The following is a 20643-nucleotide window of genomic DNA, read 5'->3' on the forward strand; positions in this document are numbered from 1 at the left end:
CATTCCTAATCGCCCTTGAGAAGGCGGTGGTAAGCTGAATGACAATAAACCTCTTGAAAGCTGCAGTACATGGGGGGTATAGGTACACCCATAGTGCTGATAGGGATTTCTGGAATGTGCTGAAAAATGTGTTGCTGGAAAAGTGCAGCAGGTCAGGCAGCATCCAAGGAGCAGGAGAATCAACGTTTCGGGCATAAGCCCTTCTTCAGGAATGAGGAAGGTGTGCCAAGCAGGCTAAGATAAAAGGTAGGGAGGAGGGACTTGGGGGAGGGGCGTTGGGAATGCGACATTTCTGGAATGTGACTCAGCAAATGTGAACTAATAGTGATTCAGTACCAAATCAGTATGGTGTGGGGCTTGGAAGGGAACTTGTATGTGAAGGTGCTCCTATGCATTTGTTGGCTTTGTTCTTCTAGGTGATAGAGATCACAGGTTTGGAAGGTGATGTTAAAGGAACATCAGTGAGTTGCAGCAATGCGTCTCCAAAAGGGTTTACACTGCTACACTGTGTACGTGAATGTTGGTGGTGGTATTTAAGGTGTCAGTCAAGCAGGCTTCTTTGTCCTGAAGTGGAGTCTTTTAGGAACTACATTCATCCAGTTGAGTGGAGAGTATTCCATTACAATTGTGACTTGTGCCTGGTAGATGATGGAAGGCTGTGGGCAATTTGGAAGTGCGTCACTCACTACAGAATTCATAGCGTGGACCTGCTCTTGTAACTACAGTTTTTTTTCCTAATTAAATATTGTGAAAACTGAAGTCAGTGCGCTCAGTCCTCATTCCAGACTGTGCTCCCTAACTATTGACCCCATCCCTCTCCTTGGCAACAATCTGAGATCAAGCCATCTGTTCAAACATTTGGTGTCACGTGTTCCAAAGAACTTCTGACGTCTTATCTGTGCCATTACCAAGAGTGGTATATATCACAAGTCTTCCCTGATTCAGACCTAAAATCCTCATTCATACATTCGTTAGTTACATTTCACTTGGGTAGCAACCTGGAATTCAAGCCCTGTTATCCTTAGAATTATCACAAAAGTTAAGAAGAATTCATAAAAGTATATAAAATTCCCCAACTTACCTATCTAATCTTCTTCTAAACTCCCCCTATTCACTAACACACACACATACCAACAAAACAGTGTTACAGATGGCAGGAAAGAATAGGAAGGTAGTTCATTGGTCCTTGTTCACAGGTTCACAGAGATGATCTTTTCAGCTTGTCAGGACTTGCTGCTCCTTTGATTTTCTTCTACAGGTACTTTCACTTGATTTTAGGATGCATTGGGCGATTGGTTCATATTTACAAAGTCTCTGGCTTGTTTTTTTTAAACCCACAGCATACAAAAACTGAAGGGAGATAAACTGGCTTTCTTCAGGCATGATGCGCATATTATTGCTCAGAAAAGAGCAGCTTGCTTTTCAGAATCCAATGACTTCCGATCAAGCATTCACACACCCAAGCTGTTCAGCTGCCTGGGAGTTGATGGCAAGTAGAAGACCTATGTCATTGATGACTAGTCACTACTCCACAAACCAATCAATGACTTGTTGCTGGTTGATTCTCACTTCGCACACAGTCCTTGGCTCCAGCTTGTTTGGAGGAGCCTCCACTACTGCTCGAATAAACAGCAGTGTAAATATTTACAATTAGTCAGAAAACCTAAAAGTGCAGTTTCTATAATCATTGGTATTTAAAAGTCTTTTGATTTTGATCCATAATGCAAAATACAGATTAAAAATAAAATGGTCTTTACTGACCTCTAGGTCTGACTACTCCAACACAAACTGGGCTGGTTTCCCATATTCTTCCCTCATAAACTGGAGGTGACTTTAAGCTCTCCGGCAACTTGCAACAAGTATTGCTCAACTGTCATCTCCATCCTCACCGACTTATGTGGCTTCTGGTCAAGCAACATCTCATTCTGGTTTTCGAATAGCTCTACAGCCTTGCCCATCACTATTTCTAATCTCCTTCAGCCCCACAACCCATCATAATACCTCTGCTCCTCTAATCCTGGCCTTTTGTGCATCCTGAGTTATGATTATTCCTTCACTGATGGCCTTAGCTTTCAGTTGCTTAATCCCGACCTCAGGAATGTCCTCTCTACATATTGTTTTCTGCCTTTAAGACTCTCCTTACAGTCTATGACTAAGGTTTTGGGCATTTGACTCAATATCTCCTTCTGTGGTTTGATATTCTTCCATATTCAACAGATGTAAAGTGACAGAAATGAATATCTAATTTTCTTGTTTCTATAACTACTTACACGTGATATAGGTATATAAAATTCAAATATACTCTGCCCATAATTTTCTGACAATTAGAACTGTACACTTTCAGGTTGTTGAAACATCCTTCCCCTATATTCCTCAGAGGTGGCTCTTCATGGAATTATTTGTCAGCGTTATTTTATTAGTAGTACTCTCACATCTCAGCCAGTTCATCAATTATTCCTCAATTAAAAGCAGGCAGTTCTATATTGGTGTTTGCACTCTACATGAATTCCTTGCCATCTTATTCCGTTACAACTTAGAGTCATAGAAGTCTGCAGCACAGAAAAAGGCAGTTTGCCCAGTCACGTCTGTGTCAATCAAAAAAAGCAGCTAACCTTTCGAGGGAACCTCATTTTCCACCATAAATGGCACATAGCCATTTACGCGTTGGAATAAGTTCCTTCCAGTCTACCCTATGTACAGCCCATATGATTGTAAAATCTCAACCATGTCCCCCACTCAGTTTCCTTTACTCTAAGGAAAACAACCCTATCATCCAATCTCTCTTCATAACTGAAATTCTCTAGTTCAGGCAACATCCTGGTAAATTGTCTTTGCACCCTCAATGCATTCACATCCCTCACTCCAGAACTGCACACAATACTCTGGTGGCCTAACTAACATTTTATACAGTCAGTTCCAGCACAACCTCACTGCTCTTAAATTCTTTGCCTCAACTATGAAAGGCAAGCATCTCTTATGCCTTCTTAAACATTTTATCCACCTGTCCAGCCAACCTCAGGGTCTGCTGGACATTCCTTAAGTTCCCTTTGAATCTATGTGCTTTCCAGGGTCCTCCTATTCATCAAGTGTTCCCTTGCTTTGTTTGTCTTGCTCAAGTGAATCACCTCCTAATTATGAGTCAGCCCATCTATATTCTGTTGTAAGCTAAAACTATAGTAATCACTGTATAGTATGCCACCAATTTTTATTACATCTGTGAATTTACTGATCAACCCTCCTAAAATCAAGTCTAAATCATTAATATGTAACACAAGCAGCAGGAGTCCCAACACTGATCCCTGTGGAACCCCACTTGACACAGGCTCCAGGTTACAAAAAAATGCCCCTTGCCCTGCTTCCTGCTACTCAGCTAATTCTGGATCCAATGAACCAATTTTCTTTGGATCACGTGCTCTTACTTAGCTATTAGCCATCCACGTAGGTCATTTTCAAAAACCTTGCGAAAGTCCATGTCGAATTGTTGTCCTCATATATATATATACACCAAGACATCTCTTCAAAAAATTCAGTCAAATTGGTCAGACATGCCCTCACCTTAACGAAACCATACTGACTGTTCCTGATTAATCCCTACCTCCCCAAATGCAGATTAATTCTGTACTTTCGAATTGCTTCGAATAGTTTCCCCACCAATGAAGTTAGTCCAATTGGCCTGTAGTTTCCTAGTTTATCACTAGCTCCCTTACTGAATAACAGCACCACATTGGCTGTGCCAGTCCTCTGGCACCTCTCCTGTGGTGAGAGAAGAAGTGAAAACCATTGCCAGCACTCCTGCTATTTTCTACCTTGCCTCACTCAATAGACTCATTCCAGCACCTAGAGTGTTCAACTTCTAAGCCTATAAGATCATGACGTATCCTTCTATTACTTTCTCCCCAAGTAGACAATTGGCTGTGAAGTGCTTTGGGATGTCCTGAGGTGTAATACATGGTGCTCCAAGTTGTACGTATTTCCCTGCTCCAGCAGGAAAATACCATGAACGGGATGAGTTTTTTTTTTAAAGCAAGATGTTCTCTGAACGCCTTCTCTACATTTTGTCCCTCGACTGTAATGTACCCCTTCAGTATTTAGGTTCCATTATGTGGCAGGACATACCATTTTCTTCTCTTTTCACCAATGTCTTCCCTAGCCTGTTGCCTTAGACAGGAATTTAAATGTATTGAAACTTTAGGTTAGTTTATTCTAAGTTATTGTCACTTTGTTGTATTTTGGTCCTTTTATATAAATTTATACTTACAAGAGTTGGAGGACCTCAGTTATGTATAAATATTAATTTCTAAATTTTAAATTGGTTGGATTAGTATAGAAAATAAAGATCAGACGTCAATAATAGTAGCTACTTTCCTTTTGTTAGCTGTAAAAATAAATTGTCCAAAGTTAACACAAACAGCATGAAATTATAATTCATCTGTTTACTCAGTTCTTCAGCATATCTTAAGTCATGGATTAATAAAGTTCGTAATACTACTGATCAGTGTCAACAGATGTAAAGTGAGATTTTGAAGGTAATAAACAATAGAAATTAGCTTGATATTGAACATTCACATCAAAACATAATCCATGCTTTACGCAGATATCTCTTGCAACTCCATGCAATGTCAGAAAGAAACATTACTGGTCAACAGCATGGTCTATGATAACACTAAGAATGAATTAGACTGCTAGAGAACAAAAGTATTTAAGCTAATTAATTTTAATATTTAATAATACAATATTGAGAGATTTGTAGAATTGATACTTATATCAGACATGAATATACTTCACAGACCAAATGAAGCAGTTTAGACAGATATATACAAAGGGTATCCCTAATTTAGAACACAACCACAATGAATTTTAGTCAACAAATAACACATGGCTACAGACCTTGTTATGCATCTGGATGCATAGAAGATAGGTGAGAAACAGAGTGTTGAGTGAGGAGCTGAAGGAGCGAGAAATGAGACCTGTGAGTGTACAGACCTCTCAGTTCAGGGTTAAATTCACTGTTTTGTATTTTTAAAAATGGGGTTTCAAGCAATTCAGCAGTATTTATGCAGAAATCAAACTGAACTTTAAAACTAAAAATCAAAATGTAGAAATTTAACAAGTTTTGTAAAACAATTTCCTTTGCTGTTTGGCACAGGGCTTTCTATTTTCTGGGTGTCCAGTTTAATATATTAAAATTATTTATCACTGGAGAACATTTTCAAGAAAATCTCAGTAGTACTCCATATTTCTTTACAAAAGGGGCTTTAATGCCTGGGTAAGAACAATTTTCCTCCTTCTGAAAAGGTCCTTTCATAAAACAGAAATTTTACAAAAGCTATGAATACATTGTTAAGAAATTAAATTTTAACTGAAAAAATGCAAATTACTTAAGGGATATAATTTGTAACAGTCACAATGTGGTGAACATTGAACATTAACACAAAAATTCATTGACAAGGGTCCACCTTACGTCAAAATTTTGAAATGTATTGAAGTCACAAGAATTTACTGAAAACTTCTGTATTGCTTGCACAATATGTTTTAATTATGCCTTGCACAAATCTTAATATTGAACTTCAAAAATAAAGAGTTGCGAAGACTGTAGAAAAATATCATAGAGAAGGCTTTCTCTCTTTGAAGATTACAATGAAAATGTTTGTTCTATTATTGATCAAGAAAAAGCTGCCTATATTTAGACAATGTGTTCAGGAAGGAAACACAAATTTAGAGCATAAAAAGTACACTGCGGTAACTGACCTTAGCCAGATATGACTCTACTTTGTTGGTAGAGGACATTCCATCTTCGATTGGATTTAAGAAGCTATTTCCTAGATTTCTGTTGAAAGTTCCCAGGTTACCGACATTACCCATTGTGCTTTGCAGTTGACCCATCTCTAAAGCAGGAGTTACATTGAAGCTTCCATTCATAATGCTGTTAGCAATTAAGGATTTACTACGTTGACGCTCATTTAGTAGCTTAGTATTGGTTTCTGCTAACCTCTCATTTGCTCTGTAGAAGGAAATTAATGAAAGTTGTTAAAATGCCCATATTAATTCCAAACAAACTGGATATCTTCAAAGCTTTTTGTACAATCTTTGATACAAAGAAAACTATTAGGATACATGCTCATTACATAAAACCATTGAAATTTCAGCTGTGTTGAAAATAATTTTCCAACAACCTAAGATACCAACATTCAATACTGCACTACTATATCATTACTGTCTCATGAAGCACTTTTGCAATTAGGGATGCACCCAATGAATCAACTAAATTCGGTCTATTTAGATTAGTTTTTGGGCATGATGTGACAGGACCATTGAAATGAATTAAGGAGAAATTGGTGAGTCAGAGTGCAAAGACCACACATTTGGTCAATCTATGATTCTGGACTGTGAGTGAAATCTTAGGGAAAGATTAAATAGAATGGGTGAGTTGGCTAGACAGTATTTGAAAGTCACACAGCATGTGATGAAACAGGAAGCAGCCAGATCAGAAACATGTAATTTAACTAGTGGAGATTAAGTGTTAGTGTTACTCCCAGTGGCGGTAGGTGAACCTTTAAAAGGCAAGTGGACCTTCTCAAACTGAAAGGAAATTGAGTGAAATGAATTATTTGATAAGAACACCAGATAGAAAGAAATCTCTTCAAGTGTGTCATGTACATATGCTCAAAAGGTATTTTGACAGAGAAGGAGAGCAAAGTGTGAATTAACGAAGATTCTGAATTGGACAATGAGAAATTTCTTAAAAATTGGGATAAATTACTGAGTTACCTTCAAAAGGAAAATTGAAATGACCCAAAAAAAGAATTATAATAATCACATGGGGAGATATGTGGGAATAAGCTGGGAAGTACTAATCTGATTATGCATGATGTAGATATAGGAAATGCTATTCCAATTAAGCAACATTTTTGTAGCCTTCACATTCTAAAGTTGGCACAGCTTCAAAAAGAGATTAAATGTGTGCTGAGACACAATATAATCAAAGTGAGTTGCAGTTAATTAAGCTCATCCATAGTAACAGTACTAAAATCATATAGTACCTAACGATTGTGTGTGGACTATCGCAAAGCCAATGCAGTTACAAAATCTGATTCATATCTTATTCCATGTTTGGAAGACTGTATTGAGAAGGCAGAAGAAACAACTTATATTTCAAAGTTGGACTTACTCAGAGGACACTGGCAGGTATGTTATCAGAAAGTGAAGGAAACTTCGGTTGTCATGACGCCAAATGGAATGTACCAGTCTAAAGCCATGCCATTTGCTATGAAAAATGCACCAGACATATTTCAAAGACTAACCAATAAGATAATTTCTGGATTACCCAATTGTGTTGTATACATCAACAATCTGGTGATTTTTAGTCACACACGGAAGGAACATTTGGAGCATCTATCAGAATTGTTTGATTGACTTCAGAGGCAGGTTTGGTGATAAACCTAAGAGTGAGTTTGCAAAAGCCTAAGTCACATTCCTGGGCCATGTTATTGGACATGGACAGATGGCCTTATGGGATGTGAAAACAAAGGTCATTGGTAAGTTTCCCAAACCATCAACAAAGAGGGAAGTACTACAATTTCTGGGATTGAATGGTTTTTATTGAAAGTTCAGACCAAATGTTAGCAGTGTGGTTGCTGCACTGACTGACATTTTGAAGAAGTTCAGAAAATTTCAGTGGATGGACAAATGTCAGAAGGCACCTGACAGCCTGAAAGCTGTTAACCACTGTCCCAGTGTAAGCTACACCTAATTAAGCAAAGACATTCGAGATGGCTATCAATGAGAGTGATGTGAGTGTTGGTGCTGAACTCTTTCAAGATGACGACGAGATAGAAAGATCTATTGGTTATTTTTCCAGAAAACTGACTAATCATCAACAGAAATATTCCACAATTGAGAAGTATCCTTGAGTTTAATGTTAGCTTTACAACATTTATAATGCCAGTAATGCACCCTAGATAATTATACATACTGATCATAACCCCTTAAAGTTTAAGGGAAAAAGTTAAGGAGAAAAATACCAGACTGTTTGGAGACAGATTATTGTAGCCATTCAATTTCAAAACTATACAGGATGAGAGAACATAATTGCTGACGTGTTGTCACAACTTTGATGAATGAAGACAAAGGCATTCAGTGGTGGGAAGAAAAGAACTGAAATGGACTGTAGTGGTCATTTTTTGCATGCTTAGGCTATATATGTAATGTATATGTATTGTAATGTACTAATGGTGTAAAGCTAAAGGTTTCTACAAATGAAGCCATCTTTGTAAATTGATGGGTTTTTTTAAATTATGGAGGAGTGGGAAAAAGGTGTGATGATACATGACTTTACGAAGTGTATTTTGACTTTTTTTTAAAAAAAGAATCAAGATTGAAACAGAGCTGCTGAACAATCTGCTCAAAACCAATAGAGTAAACAACTTCAGGGGCCTTTGATTTTTAAAAAAAATTGGAACAATAGAAACTGGCTTAATAGATGGGGTCAAGCTGCCACAGAACCAGGAGTTTTAGTTTTAGCTCTCAGCCGTTGCTGTGGTCTTGAAGCTGGGTGTGGAAGCTCTTACTCTTCACTCTGTAACAGCTAAAAGCTGGGGTTTTCTTACAGCAGCTGGAACTGCATGTGAAATGATCTATGTAGTGTTTGTTACAGTCCTTGCAAGGTATTTTGTAAATGACGTTAGTTTTGCTCATTGTCTGTATAGGATCTTAAGACCCTATACAGTGGAAACTCGATTATCCAAATGAGATGAGCGGACACTATTTCGTTCGGATAATCGATTATTTGGAAAATAAGGTCTGTAACAAATACTACGTTGGACAAATGGGCAGAAAACTAGCCACCAAGATACATGAACACCAACTAGCCACAAAAAGACATGACCCTCTCTCACTAGTATCCTCACATACGGATGAGGAAGGACACCACTTCGATTGGGACAACACATCCATCCTAGGACAAGCCAAACAAAGACATGCACGAGAATTCCTAGAAGCATGGCATTCCAACCGGAACTCTATCAACAAACACATCGAGTTAGACCCCATCTACCACCCCCTGAGAAACGGAACAGGAAGTGACTTCACCACAGGAAATAATATCACCACAGGAAATGATATCACCAACCTAAAGAAACCCAAACATATAAATAGAAAGCAGGAATTTTCAGCAATGCTTCGCCTGAGGCCCACTGAAGATGTTACCTAGTAAAGGTAACAAAACATCTGGAAATGAACCTTGCAGCTCAGCGAGCAAACCTACATCCAAAACCTCAACCTGAGCTACAAATCTTCTCAAAACTCACTATGATCTATTTTATTAAATTTGTCTTCGCGAAGGGTGTATTTCTGGGATGTTACTATATTTGAATGGTCAATTAGTAGTAGTTAATATATCTATTATTTTGTTAGGCATTTTGATACAGTTACAGTTAAACTGATTCTTTTATTTTTATTTTGTCTGTACTTTAACTGTAGTATAAAGTGTGTTTTCCTTAATGTCGAGTAGTTTGACCAATCAAATTGCATCTGAATGCAACACTTTCATTTACCTTTACAATAAGAAAACGTAGAGTCTAGACTATCTTCTTAACATATCTTGAGTGGTTTTGATCTGATCCCTAACAGTACCCATCACAGTTACCAACTTTGAAAATCAAAATATGCAGTTTTCATTTGGGGGTGGATTTTACGTTGAGACATATTCTATCCCTGACTAAAATGTTGGAAACTGGCTACCCTACCACAATATTATAGTACCAGCAACACTCGAGTCAAAATGGGACTTTCATTGCTTTATTGGGAAGTCTGCTGTGCTTACCAAATATCTGTCCGACATGCGATTCCAGATCCACAGCAATGTGGCTGATTTTTAATGCTCTGTGAAATGGCCTATGAAGGCCACTCATTTGAAGGGAAAACAGTAATGGGCCTATTACTCATTAAAGAATTAAAATAAAATAAACAAAAATGGGCTGGCCAGCTCTGTAGTCCCAATTGTACCAGAATGGAGAGGTGGTCACTGTTGTAATTGTTGATAGTCGTCAAGGGAGTCAAAAAAGACCATAATCCGAAGTAAATCTGGTATTTTGGATAGAACTGCCCTAAAGACCTCTAACAAGTGAAATATTGTTTAATGGCATAGTGACACCCCAATAGAAGATACCTATCACCCTTGTCCCTTGCCAGGGGCCTGCATAATAAAAGCTGCTGGGCTTCCTGACTTGCCTGCACCTGCCACACTTACAACAGCTAGAACTGATGATAAACTGATTAGGCATCTGCAATAGAACTTCCACTTCTCTACCTTTCTGAACCAGACAGGTCAGTCACAAAAAAATATTGAATTAAGATTACTCATACTGATACTTTCATTTAGTTTCAACCTCTGGGAAAACATACTACTCCAAACCAAATCTTGATTAATCAAAAGATAATAGAGGGATTTGAAGTTAATGATTGGCACTCATCACTAAAGCAAATTCCGTGCCTGAATTGGTGATATATGTTTGGTTAATGCAAGGAATGAGCAATATTAATAAGAAATTGGTTAAATGGTTCAAACTTGGCTCACAGGTAGCATTCTCAACTGAATCATAAATGCACAGGTTCAAAACCTCCTTCAGGAAGCACTTAATTTAGGCGGACACATCAGAAGTAATAGAATGTTCCATTGCTAGACAATGTGCCTTTTAAAGAGCTGTTAAATTGAAGCTCCCTTTGCTCTTTTAGGTAAATGTGAAAGATCCTAATGTACCATTTAAAGAACAGGAGTCCATTTTGACAGTTTAGTAGACTAAAGCAATTTCCCCTCCCACGTAGTTGATGCCCTCCAGCGCATCTCATCCACATCCCGCACCTCCCCTCACCCCTCCAACACGGACAGAACTCCACCGATCCTCATCTTCCACCCCACCAACCTCTGTATACGTCGCATCATCCTCTGCCATATCCGCCACCTACAAACAAACCCCACCACCAGAGATACATTTCCCTCCTCACCCCTATCAGCTTTCCGTAAAGACTGTTTCCTCTGCGACTATCTCATCAGGTCGACACCTCCTAACAACCCACCCTTTCCTCCGGCACCTTCCCCTGCCACTGCAGGAATTGTAAAACCTGCACTCATACCTCCCCCCTCACCTCCATCCAAGGCACCAAAATTGTGGTAGATCATTTAGTGATTGGTCTAAATTTACTGTGAGCTCCCTTGATTCCTTTACCCCACCTAGATTCACATGTGAGTAGTAAGTGATATCCCCTTCTAACCAAATATACTGCCTTGCAATTAAATGTGTTGAACTTTATTTGCCAATTATTTATCCATTTTGTAAGTTTATCGTTGTCCTCGTGCAGGTGTTGCCCCATATAGAGCTTTATTCAAATTGCTGCTGAACACTAAATCAGTTGTTCGAGTTGTCAACTCAAATTGGAAATGTTTCTAGCTGTTTAATCATATGATGCCAGATTATGTAGTATCTATAAACATTATTGAATTTGATGGTTGTATGTCCGGGATCTGAAAAATTACAAAATTATGAGGGGCACAGACAAGATGCACTAAGTTTTCCCTTTGATGGAGGCATCGATGACCAGGCCATAGATTTAAGTGATTGAGCAGGAATTTAGAAGAGATGCAAAAAAAATCTTCTTCACCCAGATAGTGGTGGCAGCCTGGGTATCACTGCCTGTAAGGGTGGTAGAGGCAGGACTTCTTATGACATTTAAAAATTATTTCGATATATACTTGCATATAAGGCTATGAGGAGAAAGTGAGGACTGCAGATGCTGGAGATCAGAGCTGAAAATGTGTTGCTGGAAAAGCGCAGCAGGTCAGGCAGCATCCAGGGAACAGGAGAATCGATGTTTCTGGCATAAGCTGTTCCTGAAGAAGGGCTTATGCCCGAAACGTCGATTCTCCTGTTCCCTGGATGCTGCCTGACCTGCTGCGCTTTTCCAGCAACACATTTTCAGCTATAAGGCTATGAGACAAATGCTGGAAAATGGAATTGGAATAGTTAGATCGTTGTTTTTGGTTGCACAGACACGATGGTCCGAAAGGCCTTTTTCTGTGTTGTATACCTCTTTGACTTTATGAAGACTTCTTGGTCATGGTTTTATAACGTAGACAAGCAGGAGGCTGGAAGAACACAGCAATGCAGGCAGCATCAGGAGGTGGAGAAGTCGACGTTTTGGGTGTAACCCTTCTTCTGGACTGGGGGTGGGTGTAAGCGGAGCTGCAGATGAAGAGGGTGGTAGTGGCAGGGGCAGGGCAGTGAAGTGGGGATAGGTGAACAGAAGTAGAGGGTGCAACCTAGTTGGTCAATGGGACGAATGAATCCAGTAAGCGGCTGGGAGGATTGGAAGGGAGGGGGAGAGGCAGAGAAGGAAATGGAGGCTATTTGAAATTGGAGAACTCAATGTTGAGTCCTTCAAGCTTATCCAATTTCAAATAATCTCCCTTCCCTCAAAAACAGCAAAGAGATAAATCTGTTTTAATATATAGGTTAATGTATCTTTCTGTCTGCAATCCCAAGTGCGGAGGATTATTCTTTTCTGCATAGGTCATAGCTGGATGGTTGTGGGTTGACAGTTGATTAGCCCACTAAGCTAGGTGAAAGTGAATACTGCAGATGCTGGAGATCAGAGTCAAGAGTGTGGTGCTGGAAAAGCACAGTTGGTCAGGCAGCATCCGAACAGCAGGAAAATCGACTTTTCAGGCAAAAGCCCTTCATCAGGAATGAGGCTGGGAGCCTCAGGGGTGGAAATATAAATGTGAGAGGGGGGTGGGGCTGGGGAAAAGGTAGCTGAGAGTGCAATAGGTGGATGGAGGTGGGGGTAAAGATGATAGGTCAGAGAGGAGGGTGGAGCGACTGGGTGGGAAGGAACATTGACAGGTGGGACAGGTTATGAGGACGGTGTTAAGCTGGAAGGTTGGAACTGGGATAAGACGGGGGGCGGGATGAGGAAACTGGTGAAATCCACATTGATGTCATGGGGTTGGAGGGTCCTGAGGCGGAAGATGAGGCTTTCTTCCTCCTCCCTCACCTCCGTCCAAGGCACCAAAGGAACCTTCCACATCCAAAGTTTCACCTGCGCTTCCACACATCATTTACTGTATCCGTTGCTCCTGATGGGGTCTCGTCCACATTGGGGAGATAGGACGCCTATTTGCAGAGCGCTTCAGAGAACACTTCCAGGACACCCGCACCAATCAACCCCAACGCCCTGGGGCTGAACACTTCAACTCCCCCTCCCACTGCGCTAAGAACATGCATGCCCTGGACCTCCTCCATCGACACTGTCTTACCACCCAACGTCTGCCTGAACCATCCAAGCTTGGGGGATAACGCTTACAAATGTCTCACCTGTCAAGTTTGGCTGCAAGAGATTTACGTAGTTTTAATTCTTCTGAATACAATTCTTTGTATCTTTCAAATTCCAACTGTGCGGAATCTTTCAGATTAATGCTGTCTTGTTGTGAAGTTCTAAGTTTATTGAGCTCTAATTCCAGGTCTTTTATTCTCTGGTCCAGTTGACTTCTAATTGTGCTTTCGTTTGTGGCTCTCAATTGTTCCAAAGCTTCTTGGGAGGCCTGTTGAGTCTTAACACAAGGAGTGCAACAATTTAATACTGCATTGGAATAAATTAATTTTATATTATACATTTTTGGTAATGGCTAGTTTTTATGCTGCATTGTAAATTCAAAGAATTGAAGTTATCCGTCAAGTTGTGAGACTAGATTACTTAAATTAAGCATTTATTTTACAGGTTTGAGGTTGGCTTCTGTTGCAAAATGCCTCCACAGTTGTACAATACCGTTACACAATTTGTTCTTTCTCCTTAGCATTTTTTGTTCTAAACAGAGTTTTTGAAACTTCTGCCTGCCAGAGTCTGAAATGTAACAGTCTTAGCTATGCGGTGAATGGGAATAAGGGGCATTATGACTATCTGCTGTCTCTTTAGTTGATCAATTTCATTGGAAATTGCATAGCTTGCCTACTACATATCCCTATTCTCTCCAATAGGCTGAAAAATGTTGTCGGACCATAGTGTTAAAACTAATTATACACAAATTAGAAACAAGTTACTAGTAACAATAACAGAACTAGATCAAATCACACACATTTAAAAATCTCTTCCTCAGAATATGCTCCTTACACGAGGACTAATTCAAGGGCATGTATTAAGGACGAGTTTATCGCAAGCCTGTCGATACAGGATTCTTTTTAAAAAATTAAGGATACTAAGATTTGTTTCACAGAAACTTACAATTTATTCAGTTCAGTTGGCTGAAGAAAAACAAATACTCAGAATTTTGGTGATTGGTGACAGTATGGTTCCTGATCCTTTTAAAAACTGAGTTACTCTATGGGGTTTTGCATGCCAATTTATAGACTTTGGAATGGCCAAGCACAGCACCGCCCTGTACATGCAGTTGGAATTTGTATGAACAGGACAAGCAACTGTATGCTTTAATTGATCAGATTAGAGAATCATTAATGAGCAGCACAGATTCTGATCCAAGAAGTTACAAGAAGTGATTTCAATGTGAAATCCCATACAAAAAGAATCTTACCTGTAAGAATAAATTGACTTCTTCTAGCTTCTGCTTGATTTCCTTACGAGCATGTTCCTCTATGTCCCTCTTGTATTGTTCTATGTGACTGTAGTTTATCAAATTAGTTTCAATCTGATGTTTCAGACTGACTATTTCTTCCTCTAGCTGGTGTTTTCTCTTTTCTAGCCGATCTTGGTTTTTCTGTAGAATTTTCATTGATGCAACCTGTGCAGAAAGTTCTTGATTGGTTGATTCCAAATGCCTACCCTTAGCAGCTTCAGTTTCCAACTGCTGGGATAACTCTTCAACCTGAGAGATATGGAGAAATTAGGTTACAAATACCTTAAGAGTCTCCTGCTTGACATTTATGAAACTTGATAGCTCCAAACATATATACTTATACATGCAAGTCACATCTAATGTCCCTGAATAATTTTAGAATATGATGTGGAAGAGCCAGGGTTAGACTGGTGTGGACAAAGTTAAAAATCACACAACATCAGATTATAGTCTAACAGGTTTATTTGGAAGCATTAGCTTTCGGACCGTTGCTCCTTCTTCAGCTGAGTGGTGACTGGATGGTTCCTGATCCTTTTTAAAGACTTCCACTTGCTGAGGTATTCTATAGGGTGACAATTTACAGACATGGGATGACCAAGCACAGCACTGCCCTGTACATGCAATTGGAACTTGTATGAATAGGACAAGCAACTGTTTGCTTTAATTATATGAATCAGCTGAAGGAGCAGCAGCGTGCTGAAAGCTTATGCTTCCAACTAGTCCTGTTGGATTATAACCTGGTGTTGTGTGATTTTTAATTTTTGAATAGTTCGAGATATGATCAGTGACTCTCAGTTTAATATAACGATATGTGTGTCACTGGTGCATATCTCTGGAAGTAGGTTGCAGTACTGTGCTTCTGGAATGGACTGCTTCTGTTAACAAATTACGTTAATAATCTGGATAATGGGTAATATTAGGGAATGTTGTCCAAATTAATATACATTCCAAAACAGGAACCACACTACATAATTCTGAGGACACAGACGAGCTGAATGTGTTGTCATTTTAATTTAGGGATAAATACTGGTGTCGGCACTGGAGATATTTGCTTTGCTCTTCTTCGAGCTTTTACATTTTGAGAGCTGATGATCTCAATCTGATATCTGATCTTTAACAATGATGCAAAATAGCAGCTTTGATTTTGCGATTTCTATTTGATTATCCAAGATTTCTTGATTCACCAAGAATAATAAAATCTTTAGATTGAGATGTCACAACCTGCACAATTTCTGAGTGCAAAGTAAACTTGCTGATCCTAAGATTTTGCCAACCCAGCTGTTGAGTTGATTACTGGGAAACAAAGAAAATAATTTAACATGACTTATCTAATATGTTTTAACATCAAGTGACCAGCATTCAACTCTCTTCCTCTCTACAGATGCTGTCAGACATAAGTTTCTCCAGAGTTTTTTTGTTTCAGATCTTCAGCATCCACAGTTCCTGGTTTTCTATTCATAAAGGAATATCTGTTGTATATCTGTACACTACTCAAGGCATAACATCTCATAGCACCAGTAAAAGTCAGTGTATGCACTGTACCATTAAATTTAGAATACACAATGGTCTCACCTTTGTCTTCAGTCTGTTAAGAGTGGTTTCAGATTCAGAGTGTCCATGATTCAGTTCTTGAATACCACCCAGTTGACTGACAATTTGTCCATTCTCATAATCCTTTAATTTCTTTTTGGTAGTCTTCAACAATGTTCTTATTCTGCATAACAAATACAATCACCTAACTGAAGTCATCTATTATCTTAATATAACTTTTACTGGAGATTCTACTTTGCATTTCAAGTTATATTGGCTATAATCTGGAGTATATGTAATAAGAAAACATAATAAGTGACCTTTAAGGCAGTAACAGTGAGCTCAATTTAACACTCTACAGCAAATTAAAAACCAGACCCAGTTGTTTCAGGGAAAATCATAGAATTATAAAATCCCTATAGTGCAGAAAGAGACCATTTGGGCCATCAAGTCCACACCAATTGTCCGAAGAGTATCCTGCCCAGACCCAGCCCCTACCCTAAAGAAAATAGCATTGAAAGATTCTATTCAAATATCTACATGTAAATTTAACTGGATACAAGGAAAGTGTGAGCAATGAAATGTAGAAGGAGGGATTGGGTGATGGGAAAATGGAGAGAGAAGGTTTGAATAAAAAAATAGCTTCCTACAGGATAAAAAAAGAGAAGCTGTATATTTTACAACAAGTGGCAATATTTACCATTTAAATAATATAGGGTTTCCAGTTTTGCTGTAAAAGTCCCTTAGAAAATCCTGTTTGGCATTAAGGACGGACAATTTCTGCCTTGAGCTGAAGAGCTGTGGCCAGTACTGTGATATTAAAGAGTTAACTTGCTCTGCTGACCTGCAGGAAATTGGATGACCTGAGGCTAGGATGGGATGACTCTGATTTACAGACAAATTGTAAGAAATTACCTTATCGTCTCCTATTATCCAGAGCCATTTACATGGCCATTTTCATGCCATTCAGAGCTACTTACATTTTCATCCCCGATTCAGAAATCAATAAGAACATTACAGTTGGAATTCTGACTACTCACTATAGTTAAAAAAAATACAAATCACACCAGATCTGGCCATTAAGGGATTATTTGCATTACATTGTTTCTGGAAGTGAGGTGGTCACTGCATTGTCTTGAGTGCCATGTGACAATGAGGGAGCGACTGGGGATTGTCTTGTGAGTATTACTAATTGTGATGCAAAGATTTTATATAAAGGAAGGACTGTTTCCTTTGTTCAGAGAGCGCTTCCCTGGACACACTTCACCTCCATGATGAAGTGTTCAGGATTTCTCCAAAACTTGTATTGAACTGTGCTTAATAAAATTTTGCTTGTTCACAGAAGTTGGTGTAGTGAAGTTGCATCAAGTGTGGACTTAAGTCAAGGAAAAAAAAATCTTAACAGTACTATCTATAATGTTCTGGTTGAGGCCTGTAATTAATAAAGTTCAACAATGCTGTCTCTGCTTTTATGTTCTATGCCTAAGGACAAGTAACACATCTTTGAAAAAAAAATCACTTGCTCAGCCATCATTAAGGATCGTGTACGTGGAAAACAAAGCCTCTCTGCCAATCCACAACTTTCAAAGTTATGCTTGTACATTATCTTTCAATATTAGTCTTGCCAAAATGCAGCACTTTGCTTTTTACTGTGCCAAATGCTATATTCCATGTTTCTGCCTATTTCACAATCCAATGAAATCTTCAAGCTGACAACTACATCACATCTACAACTGTTAAATTCCATTGTCACCAAACATTATGGACTTGAATTTGCAACCAGCAGTGAAACAATGGCACCCGCTGTTGACTTTGAAGAAAGCTGTCTGGAAAAATATATCAATTTTTGTGGTGTGGATTTCCCATTGAGAAGGCAAACTCAATTAAGGAGATCTCCATGGGCCTAAAAACAGTAATGTCAGCAAACAGGGACAAGCAACCAATCACAATGAAATGTTCTCAAATACAGCAAACCAAGGTGCTTATTTCGCTAATTTTTAAAATTTCAAGACTGAAATAAATAGCTGAATTAACACACAATCTGAAATACCCTCAAACGTTTGAAAATGTATTCTAAAATTCAGATATATCTTAATGGAGACATTTTACATTGAACAAATAGAAAATTAACTTCTGGGTCAGTGAGGGTTTAAAAGTAATTATAAGTTTAGTCTGTTAAAAACCAGTAATGCTTCATTCAGCAAGATGCAAATGTTTCAAGGGCTTTTACACGGAGATACAGCAAAAAAAGTAGAATTGAATTTAAATCAATCATAGGAGTTCCTCAACAGTGCACCCTTTGGTGGGGCACTGGATTGTTGACAGCAATTTCTGAATGCGCAGATTCCCAAAATTGCCTTTGATTTCAGTAGAGTAACGATGAAAATCACTGACAGTTTTGCCATCATTGCCACACAACAATCTGGGCCTGTAATGCTGCTTTCTTAGCCAAGTCTCTCATAATTTATAAAAATTCAAAAGACTCTTGATGAACAACACTGTGAACCATTTCATGTAGAAAAGTTCCACCACCATAACACTTCCTAACACTGAGCAATTATATATCCAGCTCCACTTTTCTTTTAACTGAGCAGGCTTTCATCCACAGGAAACCTTTGTACACTGAGTCAAAAGGCTTTTGAAAGTTCATGTACACAACATCTACTGTACTATCTTTCATCAACATTTTCTGACACAAAGAATTCACAGTCAAACAAAATGCACATTTTACAAATCCATGCAGCTGTCTGAATTTAAGCCCTGGCATTCCAAACTAAAAGCTTATTTGGTCTATGATTATCATTTTCAATAACTTCCTCACGATTGATGTTAGGTTAACTGACCTGTAGTTACCTGCTTTATTCCTTTTGAAAAGTGTGAAAATAACATCATGCCCCTGGGATTTCTCCTGAACTGACTAAGAATTGAAATATTATGATAAATGTCACTGCTATTTCTATTTCTTTTTCTTTTAATAACATAGCCTGAATTCCATCTACATCAGCAACCTTACCAACCTCCAGTAATGTTAATCTTTTTAGTATCTCTTTTCTATCTATTACTATTGTCTTGTCCCATAATTTCCTTTTCCTCTTTTCATCCATCCTTAGTATAGTTTGCTTTCTTTGTGAAAGCAGATGATTCCATTTGATACTTTGGCCATATCCTCTGCCTCACGGTGAAGATTTCCTTTTAGATTTCCAAACTTTCCCTAGCAAAATACTTGCACCTCATATTTACAAAATACTTTCCATTTCAACATCATGCTGACCTCGTAACCTCTCTGCCTCCTTATGGAGTTCTTCTGATTTGGTTATTATTCAAATCTCCTGATATTTGTCATTAGTATCCTTGTGCTGTTTTATTCTAACATTTTTATTCTTTACTACTGGGTATTTGAGCTTTGTAAGGCTTTCATCTCCAAGAGAAAGCTAATTTCAAATGGGGCCTCTTTCCCTCCCCTTTGGCTGCCTGAGAGCTCTTTATCCTGCCATTACCAGTTCCAATCTGTGATAGGTCCTTTCTTAGATCACTAAAATTAGCTATTCCCCAGTTCAGCATTTTTATCTTTGTAATTTTCCTATCTTTTTTCCTTAATTATTCTAAACCAAATTATGTTATCATTACTGTAGCTACTGGATTTCCAACTGTAATAACTTCATTTGTCCCTAGGTGATTACCTAGGTCCATATAAAACACTGCTTCCTTCCTTTTTAAGATTTGAGATATATGAATCAGAGGTCCATACAACAGGAGAAAAAAATTGAGGGAACTTCAGCAGATGGGTAAAATGATTAATTACAATGAGTTATGCTGGAAAAGTATAAGTAGCAAAATGATAAAGAATGATAAAAACAGTCTTATGCTGGAATGCATGATACAGCCAAAATATTCTTCTAAAACACAGTCTAAATTCAAGTTGCAAAAGTGAATATCATACCGGTTTAGTTCTTTCTGAAGCTCATTGTTTCTTTTCATTTCCTGAGCCAGTCTAGTTTCTACTGATCTTTTTAATTCTAGAAGCTTCTTTACTTTTTTCCTTTCACTTTCAACCTTTAAAAAAAGTATTTGCATTTAATCTTTAACAAAAATAAATCTGCACACATATATTTACCTTAATAACTGAGCTACAAGTAGAAGAAATCAATCACTACAAGTACATGAATAAAGATTTCCTATAATGCCCTTTTGTTTTGAACTAATCCACAGAAAGTGGGCATCATTGGCTGTGTAACCATCCCTAGTTATCCTTAAGAAGGTGGTGGTGAACTTCTTTCTTCAAACAAAATGCAGTCCATTTGATGTAGATAGGTCCACAATGCTGTCAGTAAAGGAACTTAGTGAAACTTTTTAATTCTGTAATTGGTCATATTATGCAAAAGCACCATAAGACTGTGGATAAACTATTTTGTTAAGCAATGCTCACGAGCAGTTAATCGATTATTTTGCAACAAAATAATCAATACTATACATACCTATTATTCGATACTATA

At 38.3% G+C, this 20643-nt stretch overlaps 1 protein-coding gene across 1 annotated transcript in view; it reads right to left on the reverse strand.

The window, feature by feature from the left end:
* The window catches only part of si:ch211-272n13.3 (ankyrin repeat domain-containing protein 26), a 154829-nt gene that overhangs the window by 6793 nt on the left and 127393 nt on the right, over window positions 1–20643 (reverse strand). The window contains exons 34-39 of the mRNA XM_043708882.1: window positions 20091–20203; window positions 16193–16334; window positions 14579–14869; window positions 13368–13603; window positions 5749–6001; window positions 4888–4899 (exon numbers count right to left, since the gene is read on the reverse strand). Coding sequence (XP_043564817.1) covers window positions 4888–4899; window positions 5749–6001; window positions 13368–13603; window positions 14579–14869; window positions 16193–16334; window positions 20091–20203 — 1047 coding nt within the window. The remainder of the gene's footprint in view (window positions 1–4887; window positions 4900–5748; window positions 6002–13367; window positions 13604–14578; window positions 14870–16192; window positions 16335–20090; window positions 20204–20643) is intronic.

The sequence above is a fragment of the Chiloscyllium plagiosum genome, chromosome 19 (assembly GCF_004010195.1).
Source record: "Chiloscyllium plagiosum isolate BGI_BamShark_2017 chromosome 19, ASM401019v2, whole genome shotgun sequence".
Lineage (NCBI taxonomy): Eukaryota > Metazoa > Chordata > Chondrichthyes > Orectolobiformes > Hemiscylliidae > Chiloscyllium > Chiloscyllium plagiosum.